The sequence below is a fragment of the Phasianus colchicus genome, chromosome 7, assembly GCF_987193195.1.
Source record: "Phasianus colchicus chromosome 7, bPhaCol1.hap1.1, whole genome shotgun sequence".
Taxonomy (NCBI): Eukaryota; Metazoa; Chordata; class Aves; order Galliformes; family Phasianidae; genus Phasianus; species Phasianus colchicus.
This window is the reverse complement of record NC_143442.1, coordinates 26,513,021-26,539,415: the sequence shown is the minus strand read 5'-3', so window position 1 is coordinate 26,539,415 and position 26,395 is coordinate 26,513,021. Positions and strand designations below refer to the sequence as shown.

The 26,395-nt window shown below is 42.0% G+C and overlaps 1 protein-coding gene across 6 annotated transcripts in view; it reads right to left on the bottom strand.

Moving 5' to 3' along the window:
• SATB2 (SATB homeobox 2) overlaps window positions 1–26,395 on the bottom strand; it is a 211,723-nt gene that overhangs the window by 29,418 nt on the left and 155,910 nt on the right. For all 6 annotated transcript variants that reach the window (XM_090144256.1, XM_090144257.1, XM_031601176.2 and 3 more), the window contains 3 exons: window positions 19,652–20,124; window positions 7,347–7,559; window positions 2,447–2,602 (listed from right to left, as the gene is read on the bottom strand). In XM_090144256.1, the coding sequence (XP_090000382.1) occupies window positions 2,447–2,602; window positions 7,347–7,559; window positions 19,652–20,124 (842 nt within the window). The remainder of the gene's footprint in view (window positions 1–2,446; window positions 2,603–7,346; window positions 7,560–19,651; window positions 20,125–26,395) is intronic.

Below are 26,395 nucleotides of genomic sequence, written 5' to 3'. Positions count from 1 at the left end.
GTGAGGGAATAATAGAGGAAGCCAGTGCAATGCAAGCCAGGCCTGTGGAGAACAGCAAGTGAACAAACCTTGGCGAAGAGTCCAAGCAAACCCTCAGACTTGCTCTTTTTTCCCCTTCTTTCAAACTCTCTTTCTTTTCTAAATATGAACACTTTTCAGTGTGCACTTCCCACCATGTGACTGAGCTGGTGAAATCAGCACCACTATCATCAGGAGAGCCTGCAACTGGCACAACAGACCTGTACAAAGCAATGGGAAAGCCCCACAGCTACTTTTTAGGTAAGCTGACACTGACTTTTCCACCATATCACGTCACCTCCCCTATACAAACAGCCATGTCCTTAGTTTCAGCACTACGCTGCCCTGGGGGGCGTGTGGACAGCTGCAGCACAGCGTAGACACACCACCCTTGGAGGGCCACACAGGTGAGCTTTGGAGCTGGGGAGCTGTGTACCACTAGGGTTTGTGGCTGTAGCTTCTCTGTCCCTGCCTTCCAGTTCCCTCACAAACCACTTTCATGCTCCAGCAGAGAGCTATGACATCTCAGCATGGCAAATGCTGGGTCATCCCAGGGAGCCAGTATTGCTTTGGCAGGACTGTGAAACAAAAGAAACATCGGCCTGAGAAATGCTTCTTTATTTGCTTCTGTTGAAGAAACAAAACCTTTATGGGCATTAACTTTGCTTTAAACGATAACATGTGTGGATCCTGTGCTTATCCTTTTGCATCTGGCTTCCAAAATCTGCCCTGTTCTTTTTCCACGTGAAAGACTATGAAGCTTATTTTTATTTTGGTGCTAGTGTGCATCACTGCCAGAGAAACTGGCACACACTGAAGCTAGTGAGCCACCCAAATTACTGTTGGGTGGTTCAGTCCCTCTCTATTTCAAGAAGCCTCTGGGTATAATGACAGGAAGCTTACAAGCAATTTCAAGCCAAACTTCAGAGAAGCTGGCATTCAGTTTGTGCTACACGCTGCTTATTAAAAGCTGTCCAGTCCGGATTCTGGGTGGAACTTTGATATCTGCATGGAGTAAAGAATAAGGGGCACGTTTGCAAAATCAATTGTGCAGTTTTTATATTTACTGCACGTTTACCACATATGTCATTTATTACACAGTGGAAAACCGTTAAATGCACAGTAGTTGTGCCAAGTGGCATTATGCTTTTAACAGCTTTATTCGTTTAACAGCTCCAGTTCTCATTATATTTTGCCATGTGGTACATGAGATTTTTATGCATTTAACAGTTTAAGAGGGTTCCATGGTATTTTCCTTTCATGTATTTCATACTGTGCCTGGGATTTTGCTGGGGGGCTGAGGGGTTGTGGACTGTAACCCCTGTACTCGGACAAGATAAACCAAAAGGCAAAGAAAATTAACGATTAATTGAGGAAGGAAAAAATGGATCAGACCTCCAGATGCGTGGGCACAAATACCTGTAACAAGGACAAGGCTCTCCCATGTGCTTTGATAGCCTTTGATGCTTTCTTTATATGCCTTTCAACTTCTTATTTTACGTCTACTTTAATGACTACAACATTGCTTTCCTTCACAGAGGGAAAAAATGTATTTAGTAGAGTACATGCACCTAGATATTTCTAACCCTTCCACACAGAGGCATTTGTGCATTCTTATGTGCATACTGATGCCCTCTCCTAGCATAACTGAGTAATTTCATTCAGGATCAGAAGCAGCTCTTCTCACACAGAGTAAACAATTGGAGACCATTGGAACCATGGAACCATCATCCGCTTGCGGTCCTTCCTACAAAGAATGCTGTCCTCCTTTCCACAAAATTCATACTGATACATTATATTTTTTTAAACAGTTGGATGAAATTTTTAAGAATTTCATCCAGCCTAGGTTTGCCCGCATGTATTTTTTACATCCAAGGTGAAAATTAATCCAGGAGAACACACTGCAGTGCCCTCTCATCTTTTTTGTAAAAATGATTGGATTGGATGTGAATTGCTCACATGGCAATACTGCATGTAGCACAAACAACATGAGGGAAAAAAATAGGAAACACCTTCCTAGCATGCAGTTTCCCCATCACCTTCCTTCCATTAATTACTTAAGCAAATGTTTTTTTTTTTTTTACCTGCAAAAACAAGAAGGGTATCATCATTTTGAAAGGTCCTTGTCCTACTAATAGACATGTAAGTTATATGCTACAAGTGGGAAAAGACGTGTGTTTGTACAAAATGGGGAGGAAAGCTCAGCTGCAAGCCGGTCCTTTTTTCAGTCTATTTTAAAAGGAAAAAGGAAACCACTTAAGCAGGCAAATGCCAGAAACACGACAGGTTCCCCAGAGATGAAGGTTATTATTATTGTATGAACAGATGTATTTTTATTGGTGGGAGGAGAATATAGGTCTAGCTTCAACCCCAAAGTTGGCTTTAAAAACAAAACCCCAAAAAGAACGAAATCCCCTCTACCACTCACCTGACTTTTATTGGCAGCCACCTTGGCAAACAGAGCTTGAGATACCTTGGCCCTTTTCATCTCCTGTTGGATCTCGTCATAAATGGCAGCTGTGATGTTGACGTTGGCGCCGTCCGCCTTAATGGGGAGGTCTGTTGTTGGTGTCGAGGTTTTGGCCTACCAAGAGACCATGAAAATAATAATTAAAAAAGTGCTGCTTTCAGCCCAGCCATCTGTGCAGAAATTATCAAAGGATTTCAGTCAGCTGATGCCAAACTGCATTAGCTACAGAGGGACACTTCCTGTCCATTATTCTAATCAGGTTAATTGTGATTGGAAATAATTGCAGTGCATTCCTATAGGACATACAAGGCCCTGTCAACTCCCCCCTCTCCCTCTCCCAGCATGTTTATTGAGCAGCTCAACAACACGATAGGTAGCTGGGCGCTCGGCTGCAGGCAGCCTCTGAAGTTTGCTCTGCCAGCTAGCTGCCACAGCACTGACACCAGCCTCTACCTTCTTCCCCCCTCTTTAAAAGTGGCCTACACCTTGGAGGAAGAGCCAATTCTCCCAGAAAAAATGAGTAAATGGGTAGAGGTCTCTAAATAATAAATTATTACTCAATTTAATGCACTCCCTCAAGTCTCTCTCATCCTTTATTAAAACTATACGTATGTCATTTGAGTATGTATGGTTTCCCAGCCTTATCATCATTATGCTGGCCAGACAGTCACCTAATTTCACCTAGGAAATCAGTGGAAATGAAAAAAAAAAAAATCATTTCATAAAGCTGGGCTTTGGCATGCCTTTGATGTGCTGCCCTCATTCTCCTAAACTCATATTGAGATTTTGTGTATTCCACTGCACTCCTTTTAATTGAATGATTTCCCATCAGCTTCTGTGACAAATGAAGGACAATAACGGACGCTGCCAGTACCTTCTCCAGGCTGGACTACCCTTGCAAGGCTGCTATCAGTGCTATAGGCTTCTACAAGATTTTTATTTTAAAGCCCCTCAGCCATGGCCATCCTCAGATGGTAGAGGCAGGTGAGGGACAGGATGCAGTGCTCACAGCACCAGCAGCCCCTTGGAGCTCAGATCTCATTTGCCAGGGCTGATCCTTGAAATCCTACATCTTTTAAGGGAAATACATAGGTTACTGACGTAAAATCCCCATTTTCTTTTGAGATGTAAAAGTCTTAGGAAACAAACTAAGCTAAGTCACAAAGCTCACATTTCCAGATAGATTCAAACCTCCCATAAAGCCTGGTGATATTCAGTCATCTGGTCCAATCATAAGCCTTTTCAGCTGGCTCCTGCCATTGCACTAGAGTTGAAGGCTGCTAGAGTACATCTAATATTAATTTTTAACTAGGTAGACATGGTCAAACGCCTCTTTGTTAATGAGAAGGTTAACTAGGCAAAACCAAGCCTTTTGAACTTCTTTTGTTTTGCTTTCCTCCAAATCTTCCTGTCTCTAACATCTTTTCTATTCCAAGGCCCACATTAATAACGGAGACAAAATTCAATCAAGACAACAATCTAATCACTCTTCCTACTGCTTGCAGATAAAGCCTTCATCAACCTGTATCTCCTCTCTTTCTGAAGCCAGTCTAGGGATCAGGAGGAGCTCACTGTGCAGAACCCACACAGTGTTGCATGGCACAGCAGTCAACTGAATGTATGCACCCTGCTCAGCAAGGGCTCCCTACAGCTTTGTGCCTCCTTGGCTTGTTTCCTGGCTGTTCCAACACAAGAGCACTCTCAGCACAGGACCCATAGAGAAAGGGCTGGAGATTTCTGCATCTCTGCATTAAGACTAGGGCAGTAGGAGCACAGTTGAGGCAAACCAGGGCCTTTGGTGCCCTGGCACCACTGGAAGCCAAGGCCAAATTCATCCACAGGCCCTGACCATGAGTGGGTACAGCCCCATGGATGAACCGACAGGGACAGCGAACACTCCAAAATTCAATCCTCAGGGATAGACAAGAGACAGGACAGTTGTGAGGAACTCAGGAAAGCAACAAAGAGATCATGGGAAAGGAGGAGGACTGTCCAAATCTGTCAGGATTCATTTAGTGGAACTTAACTAAAGACATCGCAGTGCTGTGAAGGGTATAAAGAAAGTCTTTCCAGGCAATGGAGCCTTTGATTAGCACAGCAGCTGAGGTCACCAAGGTCTGGAAGGTGAGGCCTGAGATTCTGAGAACAAAATTAGCATATAAAGAAAAGTTTTAAAACAAATCTTGTCCTGCACAGATCTCCTGCACTACCAGCTCCACAGCCAGAAGTCAGGAGCCAGCCTGCCCAATGTACCCCAAAAGCTGGGCTCTTTTTTATTTGATCATCAGAATAGGTAGGACAAGTGCCAAACAGAAATATCACAAGCAAGTGTCTAAAGCCAAAGGCCTGGATTCAAAATTGATCTTCATATTAGCAAGAAGTTTACCATTATTGAAATGTCTCACTGCAAATGGTGAAAAAAAAGAGAAAGAAAACAAAAAAGAAAAGGGTTTGTAATCACAATGCTAGAGTGCTGAAATCCCAGCAGTTACTGCTGGTCTTTGACAGAGAGAAGAGAGATGGCAACATGTACGCAATAACCTTTAAAAGCTCAGAACTCCTCCCCCAAGCACTTGCATCCTCTTGCTAGATGGATCTGCTGCTCTCACCTCCGCACCGGTGCTAGATCACATCTGTCTGTGCTTGGGGAATACCCTGAGGGGTTTTGGGTTCCGGAGTGATGGAGTCAAGCTAGGTGACTCCTTGTGCTCATGAGCACACCTCCACGGCTGTCCCATCACTTAACCATACTCTATCCAGCGCACTAAAAAAAATCATTCCCAGAAGTACTGCCTCAAGAGATTGGTATCTATGGAAACCATGTTCCAAAATGACATTAAATCAACTTCTTCAGCACTGTAACATAATTCTTGAAAGGCCAGTATAGTTCCTCCTCACTAGTTACCACTGCTACCCAAAAAGCACCATTATCTGGGCTATACAACAGATTTGCCTGGGGAGGCAATGTTTCAGGATCGCTGCATGGTATATGAACAGGGAACTTGTCTCATCGGGACTAATACCAGGCATATGGGGAAGCACAGTAGCCGAGCTGCCTGCCCAGGAGCTGGGAAGCAGCCTAATTTGCAGAGGTGTCCAAGTTGTCAAAACAGCACCTGTGCTGACTGGTGCTGGCCCTCAGAGGACTGGAGAAATTTTATCCAGTGGGCACAAGACAAGCACTGGGTATAAAAAGGTTTCTGCATTGCCTTTGGTGATTAAAAAATCTCACTATATTCTACCAGATTCTTCAAGAAAATAAGGGAAAGGCGAGCTGCTTTATATTTCTAGTGTATCGCTTTCTAACAATGCTTCACTCTTAAAAAGAAGAACAAAATTTTCCTTACTTAAAGCTGTCACTAGAACACGGGGAAGATTTCTTATTTTGACAGAGGAAAGAGACAGAGTGACAGATCTGACAGAGATCTGATTTCTGTTTTCACTGGACTGCATCTAACTCACCCATTTCTTTCTGGGTTGGTTTTTTTTTTTTTAATTATTATTGTTCTATTCAAGTTATGAAATCTATTGCACTAAATATTACCAGTAGTAAGCTAATTCTTTCATGAAAATATAAATGCAGAAAGAGTTTACGCTATTTAGATGTTAAAATAGTTCTCTTCAGAATTTTATTTTCATAGAAAGATAACTAAAAACAGTTAAGAATTATGCAACAATGAATTTTGCATATTACAAAAATTCAGCATTGAATTCAGCATGGCAAGATGTGCTTGCTTTCAGTGAAAGCAGTTCTTTATATCACGTGTAGCAGTAGAGTCTACCCAAACACATGAACTGAGCTCAACAGTTTCTACAAAATCAGCACACCTTAAGGATGATCTATGTGCCTTTAACTCCCTGCCCCAAGACTCTTATTTTTAGCAGCTGCAGCTCCAGTATTCAGGATGAGAATTGCTCAGTAATATTATAAGCATGGTTAAGACATGCACAGCCCGAGCGAGCACTCGGAGACTCTGCAGACTACATGACTGTGGAAGTACCAGAACAGGAGGGTTACAAAGGCCTGTTTATGAAAGACGACGAGAAGTGCTATACCTGAGCTATCACATCTGCACAATTAGAAATTTCAAACTCAAGTTACACAGATGTCATGACAAGAGTTAATTGTTGGTGTGCGATCACCTTTTCCTTTTTGGAGTATACGTCTGGGACAGTAAGAAGCCTGGCTGAAGGGTGGATACACTATGACAGTGTAGTACCTGCATGTTCATTCTTAGCGCAAATGAACAACTTACATAGAGAAGTAGATAGGAACAGAATGTTAATAAACCTGATTAGATAAGTCTACTAGTTTAGAGCTTCAAAGCATCATCTCCTGCCCTAGCACTGTGCCCGTCTCTACCTTCTGTACTTCAAATAATTACTAGTGTAAACTAACTAAAGGACTGTCATTTCCTAGGCAGAGTGCACTGATTTCTAACTCACTGTTGGCTCCTAACCACTGCATGTTTTTGATTGCTACATATATGAATCTCTCCACAAGCTCAGAAATTTCCTGTATTCTGTAGAACATCACAGAGCACTGAGACAAAAAGTTATGTAAATAATATTTCTATAACGTAGTCTAAAACACTCTGTCTGGAAAGCCCGCAAGCAACCATTCAGGTACTAAAATCACAGATTCTTTTTTGCATTTATGGCATTGATCAAAGCTAGAATCATCACTAAGTCTTGTTGCAATTCAATAAACACCTCTTAACAGTCTCTCCAAGTCTTATAAAAGGATTTTCATACCTCACCTGAGCAAAGGGAGCAACATAGAAGGGAAGGGCAGAGAAAAACTCCTTCCCTGGACTAATATTAGCACAGAACCACATAACAAAGGATCACATCTTACCTGGGGGGTTCTAGAGGAGCTTGGGCTGCTGGCTGCTGAAGACACCATGCTCACATTAGGGTTCATGCTTCTCTCTCTCTCATCCTGATAGATTCGATCCCGTTCCGAGTCAGGCAAGTTGAGGAAATTCTGCATCGCCCTTAAGTTTACCAGGAGGGACTGGGAAGCTGTCCTAGGGTCTTCTTCTTTACGCAGGATCTCAGACAACAAGCCCTGGTTAAAAAAATTTAAAAGTCCAGTCACATGGTGGTGTTTTAAATTTGTTTAGAAAAACTGAGAGCCTACATCAAAATCTCATAGCCTCTTCCACAGGGAATATTTTGTAGGAAAGTGCTTGTCTTGTGAGGGCTGGAGTTTATTTTGCGACTGTACTATTCTTGCACTGTAAAAAGCATATAAATAAGCATGTGAGCATAGAAATCCTGGATATGAAGGCAGGTGCACTGGGTAGAAGAAACTGCAGTTACCACCAGGTGCTTGCAGCAAATATTTTAGGAGCTGTTAGATGTCTCCCTCTCCCTCTCTCTCTGTCTTGTCTTGATGCTGGGAATGCTTGGCAGGCCTGTTCATCTTTGACAAATCTGCCAAGTTTGGTAAATTTAGTTTTGACATTTAAACAGTGCAGGAGGTTTATCAAGAAAAACATTTGGTAGAGTTTGATATTATAGTCCGTTCATTTTGGTCTGGACACTTGTTTCTGAGAGGAGAAAATGCAGTAAATAATAAAGCCTCAGAATATAGCTCTAGGGATTTAACCCATTCTTTTATGCCGTATTTTAAAACACCATGGGCTTCTTGCTGCAACAACAAATTAACACTATATTCACAGAAACCATTCTGCCAGGAGGTAACCAGCGCAAAATTAAAAAAAAAAAAAAAAAAAAAAGGGAGTTGGAGAGAGAGAAAAATAGTATTAAATGAGGCTTAAGTCTAATGATGAGATTAAAATAATGCATAACTGCAAGCACAGCTATGTGGAAGTTAGGGCACAATATACAAGCCTGGAGGGGGCCTACACTAACCACTAGAGCAAAGCACGTTCCACCCACGTTCCAGAGGTACCCACCACATCCCCACTTCACAAGAAGCCATTTCACTCCCAGAAGCGATAACAGTCCCCTCCTGAGCCAAGTGCTCACATACGCTGCTGTACAATGAAGCAGTGCCACAAGCCCCAGCCCACCATGGGAGCTGTGGCCTTCAGCCACAAAGGGGATGCAGGGCCCCACTGCGATTCAGCCACAGCTGCTGACATGAATGTTTCGCACCACTACTGCACAGCCGTGACTGAGGCAAGCTGCCTCACCAGCACTTCTGTCTCCTAAGGAAAACATTACCAGAAAACAGCCACCTAGTCAAAACCCTGTAACGTTCAGCCTATTTTCTTCCAAGCCTGAGTCTCCCCCCGAAAGACTTGCTAAAACACTGGTCATACAGTTGATCGTGCAAATGCCAACATTTTTGCTATTTATTGATCTTACTGAATAGAATTCCTGACAAAACCAACAGACATGCAAACAAGTGTCTGTATCTCCTTTTATCTCCTATCTGCTATTGAACATCTACATTAAAAGAAAGACGTATGTGCAAGCTGTGCTTCAGCAGTGTGTATGCCTGCAGTGCTTGAAATAAGCTCCAGAGGTAACCGGTAGGTAGGCTGGACACAGCTCACCTTTTCAGCTCCTAATCTACAAGATAAAGAGAAGAGCTTTCTCCTCATGCTTTTCCTGCAGATCCCAGAGGGCCCAGACTGGGCCTGGAGGCATGGCAGGACCCTCAGACCAGGAATGGGAGGAGGAGGCTGGAGGGAGGCCGGCAGGTGGAGCAGGCCCGCACAGGCGCCAGGCAGGCCCTGGCATTGCTTCTGTCACTCTGCAGCCCTGACAAAGCCATCAGCTTGTACCCAGATTCCTTCTTAGAGTTCACCACCCCTCAGGGATCTTCTGTAAAAAAAATTCCGAAGTTTGCCAGACTCACGTGCTGCACATTAACAGAAACAGGACATTTCAGAAAGCTGAGCCTGTGACTTGAGGCATTCCAAGATCAATAAAGCATGTCCCTATTATAATTTCCCCTTAAAGTCGGTGGAAAATTCTCCAAAGGCAGTAAACAAATATCAATTCCACAGATTCTCTAAATTTTTAATTTTCTAGGTCTTAAAGGATATGTAACTTTTTTTGTTTCCCCTTTGGGTCAGCTTCCAAAAATTAATGGGGTTGTGGAAAGAAAGGTACCTGAAAGCTTCTGGAGCTGACTCTAAGACCGCTTTTTCTCCTCCCATCTTAGCCCGGCTAAATTTATGGTTCAATTTCAAAAATGGAGAGCATATGTGAAAGCATGCCAGCAATTACTTTTCGCAGTCATTGACTCCGTATGTAAATCAGGGGCACACAGGTACACGTGGCTCAGTCATGGCACTGACAAGGTATCTTACTGCCTGAGACACCAGCTCTGGGCCTGGGGGCTCCAACTTGGCACCAGAAATGGCACATCATGGGAGAGAGTCAACGGTTCTGACCTTAGTTTGTGCCTCGTGTTTCTATGAAGATCTCCTCCTTTACAGAGATAGTAGTAGTGCACACCACATCTCAGCCACCAGACCTTAGAGCACCACATCAGTGGTCACTGGGCCCTGTCCCAGTGCTCATTCTGTGCCTGCAGGTAGGAAATCTGGCTGCAACAAGTGGTCTGCAGCTCAGCTGTAGTAGGCAAAGCACTTTGACAGCTCCGGAGCCATGTCAACAGCAGGACAGATAACAAGAAAACCAACTTCAAGGGAAAAATCTCCTGTCCTTCTGCAACTAAAGATAAACAGTGCTGGTAAACAACAGTGGTTAGATAGCTGAGCGGTAGAGTAGAACAATAAATTTAAGTGTCTTGAGAGCAATAATGTTTACAATAATATAATTCTGAGCTACTGAAGTATACACAAACTAACCAGAGAGCAACAATATAAAAATAAAGTGATATTAAATAATCCGTTCAGCCTTTTTGTCACCTGCAACAAATTAGGCTTTCAATATGCAAAACATCTTCCTTCCAGAAAAACAAATGATCGTGATTTCATTTAATTGTAATTTAATGAGGCATAATTTATTTTTTAAAGTGATATACACCAGGTGTGTGGTGAGGAAACTGGCCCAGCCAGACAAACCCTACTGTTTCTATTTTTGAGAAAACCCTAAAGCCAGCCAGAGAATGTTTTCATTTCTGCAAATTATATTTCTGCTGGAGGGGCTGAGGGGAGAAAACCCACAGCACTCATACTTCTGTTATAAAATTCCATTGGCTAAATTAGCTCATTCCGACTTACTTACATCTCATGAATAAATAAATAAATAAATAAATAAATAAATAAATAAATAAATAAATAAAGCTGGCAGTTTGCAGAGCAGTCAACTCTGCAAACCTAAGAGAAGAACCTTGGGGACTAGAAAGTCTTGTACTGATTTTAAGTGACCAAACAGGTCTCCTTTACCAAACACAGCTTTTAGGATGAATTTCAGGTTAGGTAGTTTATTAAAATCTTTGATTTTCCACTCCTGGGCATCATTTTTAAGCCAGTTACTGAAGAGGCGATGGATGAAAAGTTGAACAGTTGCATAGGCTCTGCTCACAGCTGAGCTGTGCTATGCAAGCATCCCGAGAGAAAGACTGCACAGGCACGGTTTGGTTTGTGCTTGGAACTGACACTATTTTTTTAAATTTCACACAGGATCCCTAATTGACTTTAAAAAAAAAAATAATAGCCAGAGGTGGAGAAAGGAGCACACGTGCAGTCAAAATAAAAAAGTCTTTGGAGCTAGTTAAGGTAGGAGCAATTTTGACAGTGTTTTGGTTTTTTTTTTCCAAACAAGCTGAAATCTAATCTTTCAAAAACAATTCAGCAAAGTCACTATCTTGGGGGGTTTGCCCTGCACTCATCCCATTTGTGAACTCACTCATTTTTTTACTAGATACAGGACTTCCAGGACAAACATGTCAAACTTCACAGACAAAGAATCTTTTTCAAGCAACTTCTGAAAGAAAATGCACTACAGTGAGAGTGAATGTTATTCAGGCCAATTCCTCGATCCAAAGGACCAACTAACCAGCCTTTGAGACCAACACAAAGGCTTGACCAAAGCCCATGGAAGGCAAGTGAAGTCTTTCTGCCTTCTTCCCAAAGAGCTTTGGTTCAGGCTTGTAAAGGCATAAATGAGGTCTCAGTGGGACAGCAGACTGCACTACCAGTGACCTAAGGAAGGACAGTTTTGCAACCAAGGCTTTTCAAAAGTAGTCTGGATCAGGTTGAGGAGGTCATGCTGGAGCATAGCCCAGACACTGATGTCCTTGGGACAGAGGAGGGCGAGGGCCATCAGGCAGCTGGGGACTCACAGCACTGGCCAGGACCTCACACACACATCAAGTTCAGTGCCTCAGCTGGGAGTCGCGCTCTGCTTCACCCACACCTCAGCAATGTGGCCACGAGAGCAGGCACAACTTTAAAAAGGTTCAGAACAAGGCTTGTGACAGTTGAAACACTGGCCAGGGCAAAAACCTGAATAAACCCAACTAATGTGCTAAACCTCAGTTTGTATGTTCTGTAGAAGATTATATACGTACAAAGGACTAAAAAAGCATAAACATTTTTTCATACTTTTGGTTGATTTGTGCCTATCCATACTTCAGCTGCTGCCAAGAGCAACAGTGAGAATGATGAAAAAGTTTGCTTCTGTAGTACTCAAAGCACAAACAGCACATATAACCAACCATCTTGAAAAAAAAGCTATTCTGCTTCCCTTCAGGTATAGGTGTGATTGATGAGGATCAGAAAACATAGGTGTTTATTAAAATCAAAAACTTAATCTTCACGATCAGTGCAATAAGCCTGTCCCTTCTCAGCATCCTCATTCAGTATGAAAGGTCCATTTCCAGCATGGGAAGGCAGCACACCTGGGGAGCCTCTGGTTAGCAAGTCCTTCCTAGTGACCTACTCTGAAATCTCACTTCAGTACGCAACAAGAAGCGTGGTTTGGCCAGGCAGGAATGATTGTTTGTATTTAAAGTTGCCTGCTGCTTGCAGCTGAAAGCTGAGGTTGAAGGTCAGTCTGTGGAGCTCTGCAGAAGCACCAACTTCTCATCACCCTTCCAGGAAATGAAGCAGTTCTACCTGCCATGTTTTTCTTGTGCCAGAGCAAGCTTTTACCATGATATCTCTTTGCCTCTTCACTTTAACTAGAGGTTCCAGCTTCAACCTCCAGTATTGTCTTCTAGGCTGAATAAGACACGTTGAACGTTTTTTAAGAGACTTCTCTTTACCTCTAAGTATGCAGGACTCAACCAAGGAAGTACTTGCTTCTTAGGAATCTAGCTCATTTTCAGACATAGCTTTGCTTCCGTTCCCTTGCATCTCTTCCTAACTTCATCTAGGATATAAAGCAGAAGTGCTGGAAGTTGCTTAGAAATGCTTATCCTGGCAATGTGTCCAGTCCAATTTTGTGCAGCAAAATTAGTTTAGATAATCAGTGGAAAATTTCAAGTTGTTAGCCAAACCAAGCACCTTCAGATCTATCCTGTCACAGTTTCCATCACGCAAAACTGCATTTGCACCCGTTTCCTTGACCAACTCTTTCTGTCTCAACATGCAAAGCATCTGCATGCAATGCTCTTGTCCATTTACATGAGCTACAGAAGTCAAAGGACTTTGTGCCGTTTCCCACCAGTGTGAACAGGAGATCAGCTGGTCTCATAACACCCTCAGTGCAGTTGAAAGCATTGCATCAGTCTCTCATTAAAAAAAAAAAATCTCCTGATCCTTAGATTCACTGCCTACAGCCAAAGTATGAGCCTCATTCTTAAACTCATTTAACTAATGCTAAAATACATACATCTCAGGAGAGAGCTGCTTAGGCACGCAGCATTTAGAGGCTGATTTGAATAAAACTTATACAGGGTCCAACTATGACAATTTGATTTTTATTATTAAAAATGAAGTGTTTAAATCCTCAAAGAAAATGTCTTTATTGCATTAGTTTAATAAAGTCTCTTTTTTATTACAGTATTTCTTTTTATTAGGGAAGACAAGATGCACATGTGGAGCTGAATGTGGATGCATAGAGAAAAGCAGGCAGAGAAGGACACACCACCTGCAGCCACACAGTGCCACCATTTATAACATGCACGTCAAACCTTTGTACTGCAACATGCTGGAAAGTGAGCAGGACGCACTGCTTGTGCACGCTGTACAGCCCTGCGCTTGCTCCCAGGCTCAGAACTCCTGTGCCTCAGCTGAGCAGGCAGCAGCCGCCTCCGACAAGCACACATTCTGAAAGCCTGACTCACGTGCTACTTAAGATCTTTTCATTCAGCTTATTGAATACAATTAACTTAATTGAAACTGAAATTTTGGGCAGTGCAAAAACCAACGGTTGGAACAAATATCGCATGTACTAAAAATCTGCAATTTATTAAATTAAGCACTTCCCTTACAGACTGCCTTCTTTCCTGTGAGTACAACAGAACGCTGCTTGTGCCACATTACATAGAAGAATAAAACAAGGAGACAGCATGAAACGGTTTCATGCAATAACAGAGTTTTGTATGGGGAAAAACACAACAAAAAATCCCCCCGCAAAAAAACAAAACCAGAACCCTCACTAATTGAAAGTCTGTGCACAATGGAACAGACACCATCGCAATGAAAGCAGCATGAACGTCTCACCAGATAGTAGGCAGAGAATGAAAGCTGCTCATCTTTCTCTCACTTAAGTCAAAGGAAGAATTACTTGCAAGAGGAATTCTGTCCAGGATTTGGCTCTCAAGCAAGCAGAGGTGGAAGTTCCAGCTATTTCAACAGAGCATATTTCTAATCTTAAAAAGCCTCTTAAAGGTCCCAATTCTGTTCCCACTCCAGTCTGGGGGAATTTTGCCAAAGAAAGCAGAATTAGGCACGAATAAAGAGTTGCCACCACTTCCCTCTCTGTTTGCCTCCAAGGATTTTCTTTGGAGTTTCCTCACCAACCACACTGTTTGCCCTCAGAGCCTCCAAGCCCCTCCACACCTGACTTACTGCATCTCAGCACGCCAGGCAGCGTTACTGTCCCCTTTCTCGTGGCAGGAGCCTGGACTTGCCCGCAGTCACACCAGGAGCTGGGGCACCCAGAACTGAGCCTGCATTTGCCTACACCTCAGCCCACTGCTGCAGCCAAAGTATGGCAGAATCCCTCAAACAAGATGAATCAGTTTATTTAATTTCATTGTAAACGTCACTACATCTGAGGGTGTTAAAGTAGAGTTCTGTTACTTGATTTTACCCAAAAAGCACCCGCTAAGGCACAGGAGCTGACCTGCCTTCCTGTGTACATGCGAAAAAATGCTTCCTCGTTGCTAACTATTGAGAGAGGAAAGGAACAGAGAGCTAGATGCAGCCAACTTTCTTTGGGAAAAGAGTTACATGTATCCCAAGCATGCCTGCTCCTCCAGCTCTCTAAATCTGGCACCACCACTGTTTCATTCAAAAAGCCTCAGGTTCACGGATATTCCCAGTTTGTGAGGCTGTTCAGTAAAACAAGGACTGGCCATTCGCCCAAACATTTTACTAGTTTTGGCTATTATGTCAAAACATTGGCAAAAAAAGATGCGTAAAAAAAAGATATAAACAGAAAACACTCAGTCTATAGGCTTTTCAGTCGATGGGGTACTCCCAAAGCGGAGAAAAGCAGTCCCCTGATCCAGTGATTTAGGGTGTCTGGACCCTTACAAAAACAGCCTGTCCTCCCCTGCCTGAACCTGCAGCAATGAGGGATGCCCAGAAAGCAGGCACAAGAGGAAAACAAGTTAATTTTTCTTATGCAAAGACGGATTCAAATCTCCTGGTTTAAAACTACAGATTTTGAAGAGCACAGATTACTTTAGTAACCTCAGATTTGCTAAAACAACAACAACAAAAAAAACATTTCAGAGAAGGATGGAGTATTTTCATGCACTTCCTTTAAACAAGTCCTCTCTTACCTCTGTATCCATCACCATGTGCCAACTTAGCAATATACTACAACTCATGATACTACAAGCCTTGGTGATACCAGCCTTTCAGATGCAACTTGGATGCTGCATTAGGAGACACTATGGCACAAGAGGGAGGAGGTACATTGACTCTCCCCAGAGGATGCTGAAAATTCCCACGTGTATTCTCCTCCAGGAGCAAGTCCGTAGTCTTAGGAGTAATTACATGAGCAAGAAACTGCATCTCCTGCCCCAGCAATGCTGCTGAACACCTTCACCATAACCTGCTTCCTCCACTGCCTCGACCCACACCTCCTCCCTTGCCTGTATGACTGAGGGTCTCCAGGGCCACCTTGGAGGGAAGGAAATGATGGCAGCTAAATGCAGGCCAGGAATACAAACAGCCTTTGTGCTCTGTCCTATCTACCTGCATCTCACAAGTTCCAGTGGGGCCCTAACCTGCAGCACAACAGTCCCAGTACCACTCCTTAGGCTACACAACCACACTGACAAATTTGAATAGCACCTCACCACAGTTCACACAAGAGGACCATGTCTGTAGTCCAGAAATGCAGTGCTACTGGCATCTGTGGGGATGTATAAAGCCTATGAGAATGTCTTTCCAACATACACCATTCATAGGTAACACAAACAATGCTAGTGGGCACAATCATTTTAAATGTTTTGAAGGTTATGGAGGAGTTTCTCCCTTGTTGGGAATAGTGCCATTAAAAACACCTTCAAAAACTGAATTCTCTCTGGGGGTTGAAGAACTCTCTTCCAACTGTCCCAAACTACTGAATAAATAAACATTTAGATTCTGCAACAGGGTGAATTAAAATTGCGACTCTGATTCCCTAGCACTAAAGTAAAAAGAAGACACAGAGAGGCATCAAGCATCAATTATATACACACTTTGAGGGTTTTTGATACCCAGTTTCAAATAAATCTCAAAATGTTCATTTTGGAACTTTCTGTTTGAAAGAAACCCTCTTCATGGTCAACACAGCCAGAGCCAAATCTTAGCCAAGCATGCTGTGCTGTAGTCCCAGGCACAGAGCAAGTACTGAGCTTCCCACCTCAGTGGGACTGCAGTGGCAGGTCTGTGTCCTAGGAAGTGCATAGCATTTGTGACAGAAACCAAAGCACTTTATTTTCACATGTGCAGACAACAACATGGCCACAGGCATAAGGAAATAGCGTGTCTGAAGCTATGACTTTCCAACTTTTAGAGGAAGGTTTGGATGTCTCACAAATCATGCAACTGTACCTCTCCATCTTCTGACCATCCTCCCTTCCCACACACATACACGCATATATACATGTGTCGGCCATTTGTTCCAATGGATTTAGCCTAGTTTGGATCAAAGCTTCCTCTACTTCATTTAACAGATCTGCTCAGATGGAAGGTCTCAGGGGAGAAATAATGTTCATAAGAAGGGGTTTTTCAACATTGAGTATGTAGGTCATTGGACTTGAAAATAAATTAGAGAATAGTTTATCTATTAAGCAAGTCTCACAGTACATATTTCATGAAGCTATACTTAATTATAGGCTAATGTGTGCTGCAGAACTACCATGCAGAAGGATTAAGCAGTGGCCCATAATGCAGTGATTAATACAGTTATTAGCTGGCTGGCACACAGCATCTATTCTTTGATATCATAATGAGAAATAACAGGGCTACAGTTTCTAATCCAAACATTTCCAGAGAGAAATGCACAGATCCCTGTGTCTCCTGAGAAGACTCAGAAAGGAGAATGAAAGGAGGTGGAAAGCAGACCTGAACTTCCACATCAGGAAGTTCCACTTCTCCCCCCCACGGATGTTTGGGATTATCCCACGTCTTCTACAGTGCAGTGCAAAGCTGACTGCTTGAGCACCTCTTCTTACTACTTGGGGTAACAGTCTCTGACCTGAGGGGAGACTGATTTGAGTTGGAAGTAAAAGGACAGTAACGCATAAATATACAACTACACTATTTTGCTGCAGTGATAGTTCATAAGGATGTAATGCACTGCACATAAGGTTCACTGGTCTTTTAGACTAATGAAGCACAGCTCTGAGATGAGCTTTTATGGATGTTTGAGACTAGCTTGTTCTGGAATCACTGTCACAGGCTGTACAGGTACATTCATATGTATGATGGAAGACTAAGAAGTAGACAATTTCTTTCCTTTTATATAAAATTAAGTGTGTCTGATAACTTGCAATGAAGCAATCTTTTTTTTTTTTTTTTTTTTTTTTTTAAGTGAAATCTAGAGAAGTTAGTGTAATCTGAGACAAATATCAGCAGGACAGGAGGAAAGACAAAATCAGTGATACTAATAACCTAGAATTACACACTATTTTGTATACCAGTCTCAAGTGTAAACTGGTTGGAGGACAGAGCATTACATCCCATTTCCTGGTGCAGTCCTGTCCAGGAGAGGTGCTTTGACACCTTCCCAAAGGACATTACACAGGCACGTCAACTCAGGGCTGCTCAGGTCTATGAGTGAGCTCAATCTGAACAGTTACACACTTGTGAAGTACTGAACCACAAAGAGACGTTTCCACAGCTCCCAGCAGCAGTGCAGTGCTTTCTCCACTGTGGTGTGCAGGACAACAGCCAGCAGTGGCTCGGTGCAGGACAAATAGGCCAAATAAACAACAACAAAAACATATTACAGCTTCCTTAGTCCGTATTCTGATAATTTGTGGTGCAATCGCCGTCACAGCTGCTATTAAGCACCATAGATGGATGAAAAACTGTAAAATCACTAGAAAAAGAGCAGAGTGATCTCTCAGAAATGCCTGCCTTTTCACTGCTGTCTTCAGAAGTCAAATGCAGTGTTCAGTCAGGGATAGGCGAGGTGTGGGATTTCCTAGACACACAGAATAAAACATTGCCCCCTTTTAAACACTACAGCTGAAATGGCCAGTTTAACACACAATTTGTTTGACAGCTTGACAGGGATATACCTGTGGTCTGGTGACAGATTTGGGTATTACCAATCTGTCCCAGTCTGACTGAAGCAAAACATCATGTTCAGTGACAATAGCAAAACCCTCATCAGCAAGGTTAATGCTGATCTCTCACTCAAGTGTAGAATATGTCATTCTGTCACTACCATCTACCTTGATTATACAAGGCTCTATATACAACAGGTTATGATCTCAGAGGGATGAAAAGCTTTTCCAAATTAAAAGCAACATTTTAAAGAGGAAATACTCATACATTCCTATGTAGTTTTCATTCGATATCCTCAAGGCTAACTTGAGAACTCAAAGACATGTTGATTGAACATGAATGTTTTTTCTGAGTGCAGCCATCTTATGAATTTAATGGAAAAAGGGAAGTAATAAAAATGTGCTCCATACTTTAATTAGTTCCCTCATAATATGGCATTTCCAAAATGGCAGTGCCAAAGAAAATCGTTAATCCAGGAGAACGTATAAAGGCACTGTATGGCTCTACAGACAGACCTCCTGCAGACACATACATACGTGGCCCTTGTCTTCTCTTGCTGGTAAAGCTAATCTCAAAGATCAGCTCTGATTGTACAAAAGAAAACTGTACCAGTATTTAAATATGATTTCACTTCCCATTTATTAATTTTTACAGAAGAGTATCACCAACCAGAGATTGTGCTTTGTATGCCTTGAATGCAGTCTGGCAGCAGGATAAATGTAAACAGCCTGCATTTCTGAATATGCATTCACCTAAGGTATTCCAGGTGCTAGGCTTACACTGATACTGCTGTGTAATTATTTTAACATCTGAGTTTCGATATTTGAGTGAGAAAACCAGCTGCAAATGGCAGACATCTTTTCCAGCAATCAATTGTCTCTTACGCAGCCAGCACCAAGACTGTCTTTAGGCCTATGAATACTTGTCTTACTCATTTCTGTGTCACTAGCCTCTGGCAGTAGTTGTGCAATCAACAGTAGTTACCACAAGAAGGAACTGAGAAAGTGACATAAACTAAAAGATGCTGACTCCCTTAATCTCTTGTTACCTCTTCCTGGCCATCAGGCAGGAGCAGATGTGGAAGTTTATAACCACAGAGAAGAACTCAGGAAAGAACTCACACCAGCAGAATGATAACTAGAGAACAAAGCTCAAGTAACAGCACTAAGGTAAACAACTTCAAGCAAACAGCTGCTCTATGAATAAACAGTCTTGCTCAATCATGCCAGTGAAACTGGGGGAAAAATGGTGGATGGTATGACCTGTTTCTGCGGTACACCTTGCCTTGATCTGCAACAAGCACATAGCCCCACTAGAGTCACAACTTTGACCCCTCAGCACTTCTTGGTTATAAAACAGAAATGGATACCTGTGTGCGGTTGAATGCTACTCTTGCAAAGACAGCTTGAGATACACTGGCTCTCTTCAGCTCATCTCTGACTTGCTGGTAAATATCTGGAGAGACTTCCACCGATGAATTTGATGGCTCTGGTTTGACAGCTCTAGGGATGGGTGGATGATTCAAGAACTGCTGGTTGATAGCTTGTGGGTGCTGGTGAGCCAATAGCCGGCTGACGGCAATCTGCTGGTTTATCAGATGGGCCATTGCTATCTGCTGCCTCACCAGTTGTGGACTGAGCTGAGGAGACAGGAGCCCAGGGTTTATCATTGTCTGCATCGTTGGCACTTGGTTTCGGATTGGAGTACTGTGGTGAATTTGGCCATGAGGAGACTGTTCGTTAGTTTTTCCCAAAGTTGCCAGTTGGTTGATATTTGGTAAGTGCATGGGACGTTGACCAAGAACACAATAGTCTGAAAGGTTTTCTCTTTCCACTCTTTCCACTGTTAAAAGAGAAAAAAGTTTTTGCTGTCATTTCAGTTGGCACTTACAAGAGGACCATTTGGGTAAGAATTACTCCAGGTGTATAGCACCCACTTTAGTTTTCAAATCTGCACGCGCATAAAAGCTACTCAAAAATAGAACAAAAGCAGTACAAAGTAAGAGCAACAATAATCAAGACACTTTCATACTTCTTAGGTTTCACTTGTTGCTTAGAAAGTCTCCTGATAAAACTGGTAGCAGGTGTCTGTTCCAGCCTCGTTTCCCAAAGAAACGAGTTTAGACATTTCCACTCACACTGTCAGTAACTTCTGAATCTGTCATCAAATTGAATAACTCTTAAAAGAGGGGAAACATTTCAGAATCACTGGCATCTAGCTGAAGGAAAGAAACCCAAATTAGCATCCACCCACACCAATTCAATGGAAACCAGACCATTCCCTGTGCAGCTTATGGGACAACTTTTCATTACAAACTCAGCAATTATATTTTTTCCAGCATAAACTCTACCTTGTATCATGTGCGGATAAAGTTACCAGGTTATGTGAATTCACCTAGATGTACTGTAGCAGAATCAAGTTGCTTGCCTGAAAGTATGCTACGTAACCATGCACATCCTTGATTCACAAATGAGAACGTTTCAGAGCAATGGTTCTAACAAAAGCCTCATCACTCTGCCTGGAAATCTTGAAGGAACTGTGTATGAATGTCAGAAAACAGATTCTGACAGCAACCTTTTACTGGTTTATAGTGCTGTTTTATGGCTTCACCATCTTCAAAATAAATCATTACTATAACAAAGACCTGTTATTCTTAAGTGACATCGTATTACAAAAAAATGAAAATTACAAACCAGATGCATTTATTGTAATCATATATGCAGCTACGACCCTTTCAGATATCTTACATCAGTAATACTGCAACACCTTTTCATGCAACTGCCAAATTAAATGCCTGTATTACAAAACCAAATTTCCTCTACAAGTAATATTTGAAATTGGAAATGAAGTTTATAAAATAAAAAAAGTAAAACTATTACTTAGACAACTTTAAGTAATCAAAAAGTCATTTTATACAAAGTTGAAGATTCCATGAGCTTCACTACACAAAATTGGGCATTTATCTATTGATCTAAAAGTGTCCAGGAACTGCTACCACATAGCTAGCAAACTACTACCTCAGTTTTATGTTGCTCTTGCTAAATAAGACGACGGGATTTATTTCATAAATAATGTAACACAATCAGAACTTGTGTAACGTTCAACAATGGTACACAGATTTTGAACTCTTAAGACCTAATCCATGTAAAGCTTTGAATCTTTACACAGTACTCAAGGTGACAATTTACTGATGACCTTCTCTGTTTCCCTTTAAACAGAAAGACAGCTCTTTTCACCTTTCAGAGTTAATCTCAGATAGAGAGGATTGAATTCTCACGAGGGAGGGAATCCTGCCCAGAACACAGACACTCACCACTTCTGTCTTTAGAGCCATCGTTCCAGAACATCACAAGTACTAATTTTTATAACTAGGTAAATTAGTACCCAGGAATTTTATTTTAAAGATATTTTATTTCCCTGTTCCCATTTTTTTTTTTCCTAAAAAAAATTCCAAAGAACCTTTAACCTTCAATAAAATCCTTGTTAATGAAAAAAATAAGTAAAAATTAAACATTTCTAATAAAATTCTTAATTCCATGTTTCTTCAAAAGCCAATGTTTCAACTCAACTGATTTTATAACTGTTTATTTGTGCACGATGTTTCAGCTATGAAATGCCATACAACATTTGCAATACACAAACACTACTGTAAATGACTGACCATCTCCATAAATTTCTCACAGCCTACTAAACACATAACACAGCATTTCAGTTTGCTGAAAGTACTAAAAATTCCTAGTTAAGTACTGATTTCAGTACCCATTCCCAAGCATTGGGCACAGAAGGCATGCAGGGTCATGGGGAAGCAAGGCTGTTCTGTCACACTGGAGAAGACCCCATCCAGCACCATGGCCCATGCAGAAAACACGTGGCCATATAATCACCTGAGCCTTTCTGTGGTGAGCCTGTATGTGAATAATGCTATTAAATACACACTGTTGCCAGGAAAACCAAATGTAATTATTCCAAAGGTGCAGCTGCTACTTGGGAATCAGGAATTAACTTAATGTACATACAATAAAGATGTTGTTCAGTGTACATGAAATAATAGGAGCATTCTGCTAAAAGGAAATGCATCAAGAACTACACTCAAAATTCATTTACACCCTTTGGAGATTAAATTCCTTCCACAAGCAGCTTCAGGAAAGCTGAAACAATTTCTCAACTATTTTGTAGTTTAAGAAATATACAGAGAATAAGTCACTGAAACCAATAAATTACTACTTGTTAGAACTCAAAAACAGTAACCAAGTGTTTTTGAAATCCTGGTGAGAAGTAAATATAAATAACATCCACTTTCTGGGCTGAACCACATTTGCCAAGTTTCCACCCACTCTTGACTTCAGTGCCAAGTCATAAACCCCTATAAAAATAAAATTTAAGATGAAAAGGCTGCCAGGCTGTTAATCTCTGCAATGCTACTTGGAATCACAATTACACAGAGACATCACTTGACTTGCTTCCATAGGTGTTTTTTTTTCCCTTCTTATCAGTTTCCTTTCTTGATCACATGAGGCTATATTGCCACATAACCACTCCCAACAAACCAACCAGATTGTAGTCACTTCAATCCCTTCAATAATAAAAGGTTACCATTAATAGTTATATTAGACAGAAAAGATGTGCATTACTCAACTCCTCAAGGCTCTTTCCTTCTCCAGCACATTTCCCATATCAGGTTCCCCGTTGTTCATCAGTGGCTATGAACAGGTAGGGCTCTGTGGGCCTGGACAGAAGGGAGCCTGACAGAGTGCCAAGGCAGCAGCCAGCACTGTCACAGGAGACAGACCAGCTTCCCAGCAATGCTCTGTGAAAAAATGGCATATAGGAGCTACAACACTTCTGTGACACCAATGTTCTGCCTCATATTTTCTTGAGGCAGGATTTTGTCCTCTTGCATCCTCCATTTTCCATGTTTCTACACCATGTTCCTCTCCTTTGTCCTTCCCTCATCTGCTATTGCCTTGCTGAAAATGGGGGGTATGTTTACAGATCCTGTAGTTCTTTATAAGCTAGTTGGTACTTGAACACGTTGGCTTACAAAACAGTGAAGACAGAGCAGCAGGACCTTACGTTGGGAAGGAGCAGGCTCCATGAATACTTGTGGTCTGTCTTCAAGTACTGCTGTCAGTCCTCCTCTGCTTACAGTGCCTGTGCTATTTAAGCAAAAGCTGGCCCAGGAGGCTGTTACCTACCTCCCATCTGTGGTCCAGCCACAGCAAAAAACTACAGCAGTATTTTCCCTTTTCTTCCTGCTTCGCACTGCCTGGTATTCAGTTTTGCTCCAAGTCCAACACCACCTCCACATTTAAGAGCCCAGCCTCCAGAAGCCATATATACTACATAGGCAGGTTCTAGCTACCAGGACCACAAGTACCGTGTCCAAGCTTAGCAGGCAGCTCACTGAGTACCCTAGAATGGTATCTGCCCTTCATTTGCCCATAGCCCACTACAAGATGTAACTACCTCTGCAAAACACTTGGACACCAACATAATCCCCAGAATGGAGGCAGAAAATTGTCATATTTAAATGTTCCTTTCTTTTCTCATAATGATTACCACGTGTGTCAATGTATTTCAGCTTCATACTGAGCTAGAAACTTCCTGGATACAGCACAAAAACAACCCAATGCACCCTTCCGCTGCACGATACTCTTATCCTCTACCCAGATTCCCTGTACAAACAGCTGACACAGTCCACAGCACAATAGCTTGGGGTGGTCCGCATGCAACTTTCCATTTGAAATGAAACTAGCTCAAGAGATTTAAAATAAGATTTATTTCTCCACCTTCCCTTCCCCTCACCCTTTATTTTCACCAAGTTGTTAATAGGAACATTCTGACAAAGAGCCTGTGGGGTATTTAGGGCTTAGGAACAGCACTGTACTGATGGACAGCACTGGAATCCAAATTGCTTAGCACACACAATAACGGATGCAGCAGGGAGAGCCAGATCTTAACATGTCTCCCAGCACCACACTGCCACGGTCACAAAAAGGGCCCTGCAGCACCCGTGACCCAGCGAGTCCCCAACTTTTTAGTCCCACTGGCATACAAGCATTTTGCACAAAACAGAGCACGAAGAGGCTGCTAAAAATTTTTTTTGTAATAAGTTACTAGTCAGCAGGACTGCCATGCTTCAATTGTGACAGGATGTCACCACCCCAGGGTTGTTCTGCAGTGCAACAGCTTCAGAGCTTGCATCTTTGTTTTATTTATTACTTAAAACCTGGTGATCATAAAAGCCATTACCAGCAGTGCTAAAAGCCAAACTGAGCTAGCCTGGGCCAGCAAAGAGCTCTGTTTGTGAGCTTCATTATGACAGGCATAGAAATGGAAAGGTTCCCACAGTTTCTCATAGCTCGACACCACCTTACTCGCTGGAGCTGAACCTGTTCTGAATCATGGAGCTTTGCTTGGGAAAAGAAGCTCTGACACCACACCACCTCCATCTCAGAGTGAAGTGCAGAGCTGGGGGGCTGCACTACACCAACAGGGTGCCCTCTTGCTTATCCTATGATTATCAACTTCCTCTTTGTAAATGTAACAAAGCCACTCCAGAGCACAGGAGGTGCTTTTATAGGGGTAATTCGCTATCGTTTTATCTATAATTAGCATAATTACTTATTTGTTTTAATCACAGCCCACTTAACCACTTCAGTGCAGAGGACTGGTCTGAGGAGTCTCATTTTCATTCAACATTCAATTTTTGTATTTACCCAAAGTCATCCACTGGTTTCATTTACTGCTTGACCTCTGGCTGGGCTGTTTGTTCTTTCAGTCAGAACTGGAGAGAATGTGAGTTGACCAGAGCAGCACACTTGGTAAGAAATCTTAACTTTTAAAACCTTCCACTTCCTCTACTCTTGCAGGATAGCAAATAACCTCAAAATAGTTATGGAGCACATACAGAAATTTTTTGGCCGCTGGCTGTGGGTAGCAAAGGCCTTTATCCAAGTCTAATGGAAAACAGACAGGAAAGGCCATTGTCTATTCTCCATTGCACTACAAATCGCTCAGTTCCCAAAGCACAAGTCACTATTTTTGTGCTTGGAAGAACCATCAAAAAAGGAGGCCATTGATCAGCATCATTGTTGAGGGAACTGAGTCAAGTGAACCAACATTGTTGACTTCCACACATCAGACTTTCCCTTCCTCTTGTCCTACAGACTAGATCCTAGTCATCCTGTGGGACACACAAACACTAACATGTTTTCAGACAATTCTGCTTCAATGTAGGAAGTCATTCTTCTCATGGGTTGTCCCTGAACTGCACTACTTCCAAAAGCTGCTTCTCAAAAAGGAAGAATGTAACATGAATTCATTGCAGATTATTTTGGGGTTACTGTACAGGTTAAGGAGGTCACATAACAGTATGAACTTTATTCTTCATAAGGCAGAAAAAATCATTACATTGAAAGTATTTAGAAACCACATAATCTAATGTATAAATACGGGTTGTGTAAAATGGAAAAGGAAAAGGAGAATTAGGACAAACATTAGTCAGAACTGACAGAAATAGCATACCAGTTAGATGGTCTCATCTGATATAAAAATATCTTGCTCCCTGTCAAAGTACTGTGATGGAAGCATGCCCTGCTATTTAAGTACTAACCTTTTGTGGACACCTCAAGAGGGAGGTGCAAATTGCCTAGAATACACAGACAATTGTGCAGCCCCTCTGGGAGATAAGTACACATCTCTTCCTGACTCATAACAGCAAAGATGATGAAAGGAATGACACAGAACACAAACATCATTACAAAAGACATATAAGCCCTCAGACACTTGGAGTGAACAGAATTCATTTCTGTTCTCAGGGACAGAACGGATTTTATATTCTATGAAGTCCACACGATCAGAGACAGACATTTTGCAGCTCTCACACCACGAAAGTTGATGTCTGTGTCTAAGCTTCATGCCTTCCTCCCTTTCCAACCTAACCTCCAATAGTGTTTACTTTCTAAAAACTCCTTTACTATTGAACTAACAAAAGTTACTCTGCTTGGCAGCACACAAGAATACTTTTTATACATTTGAAAGAAATTTTATTTGGAATTCTGGAGATATTAAGAAAAAAAAAGTATTTCCATGACGAAGACAATTCCGTAGT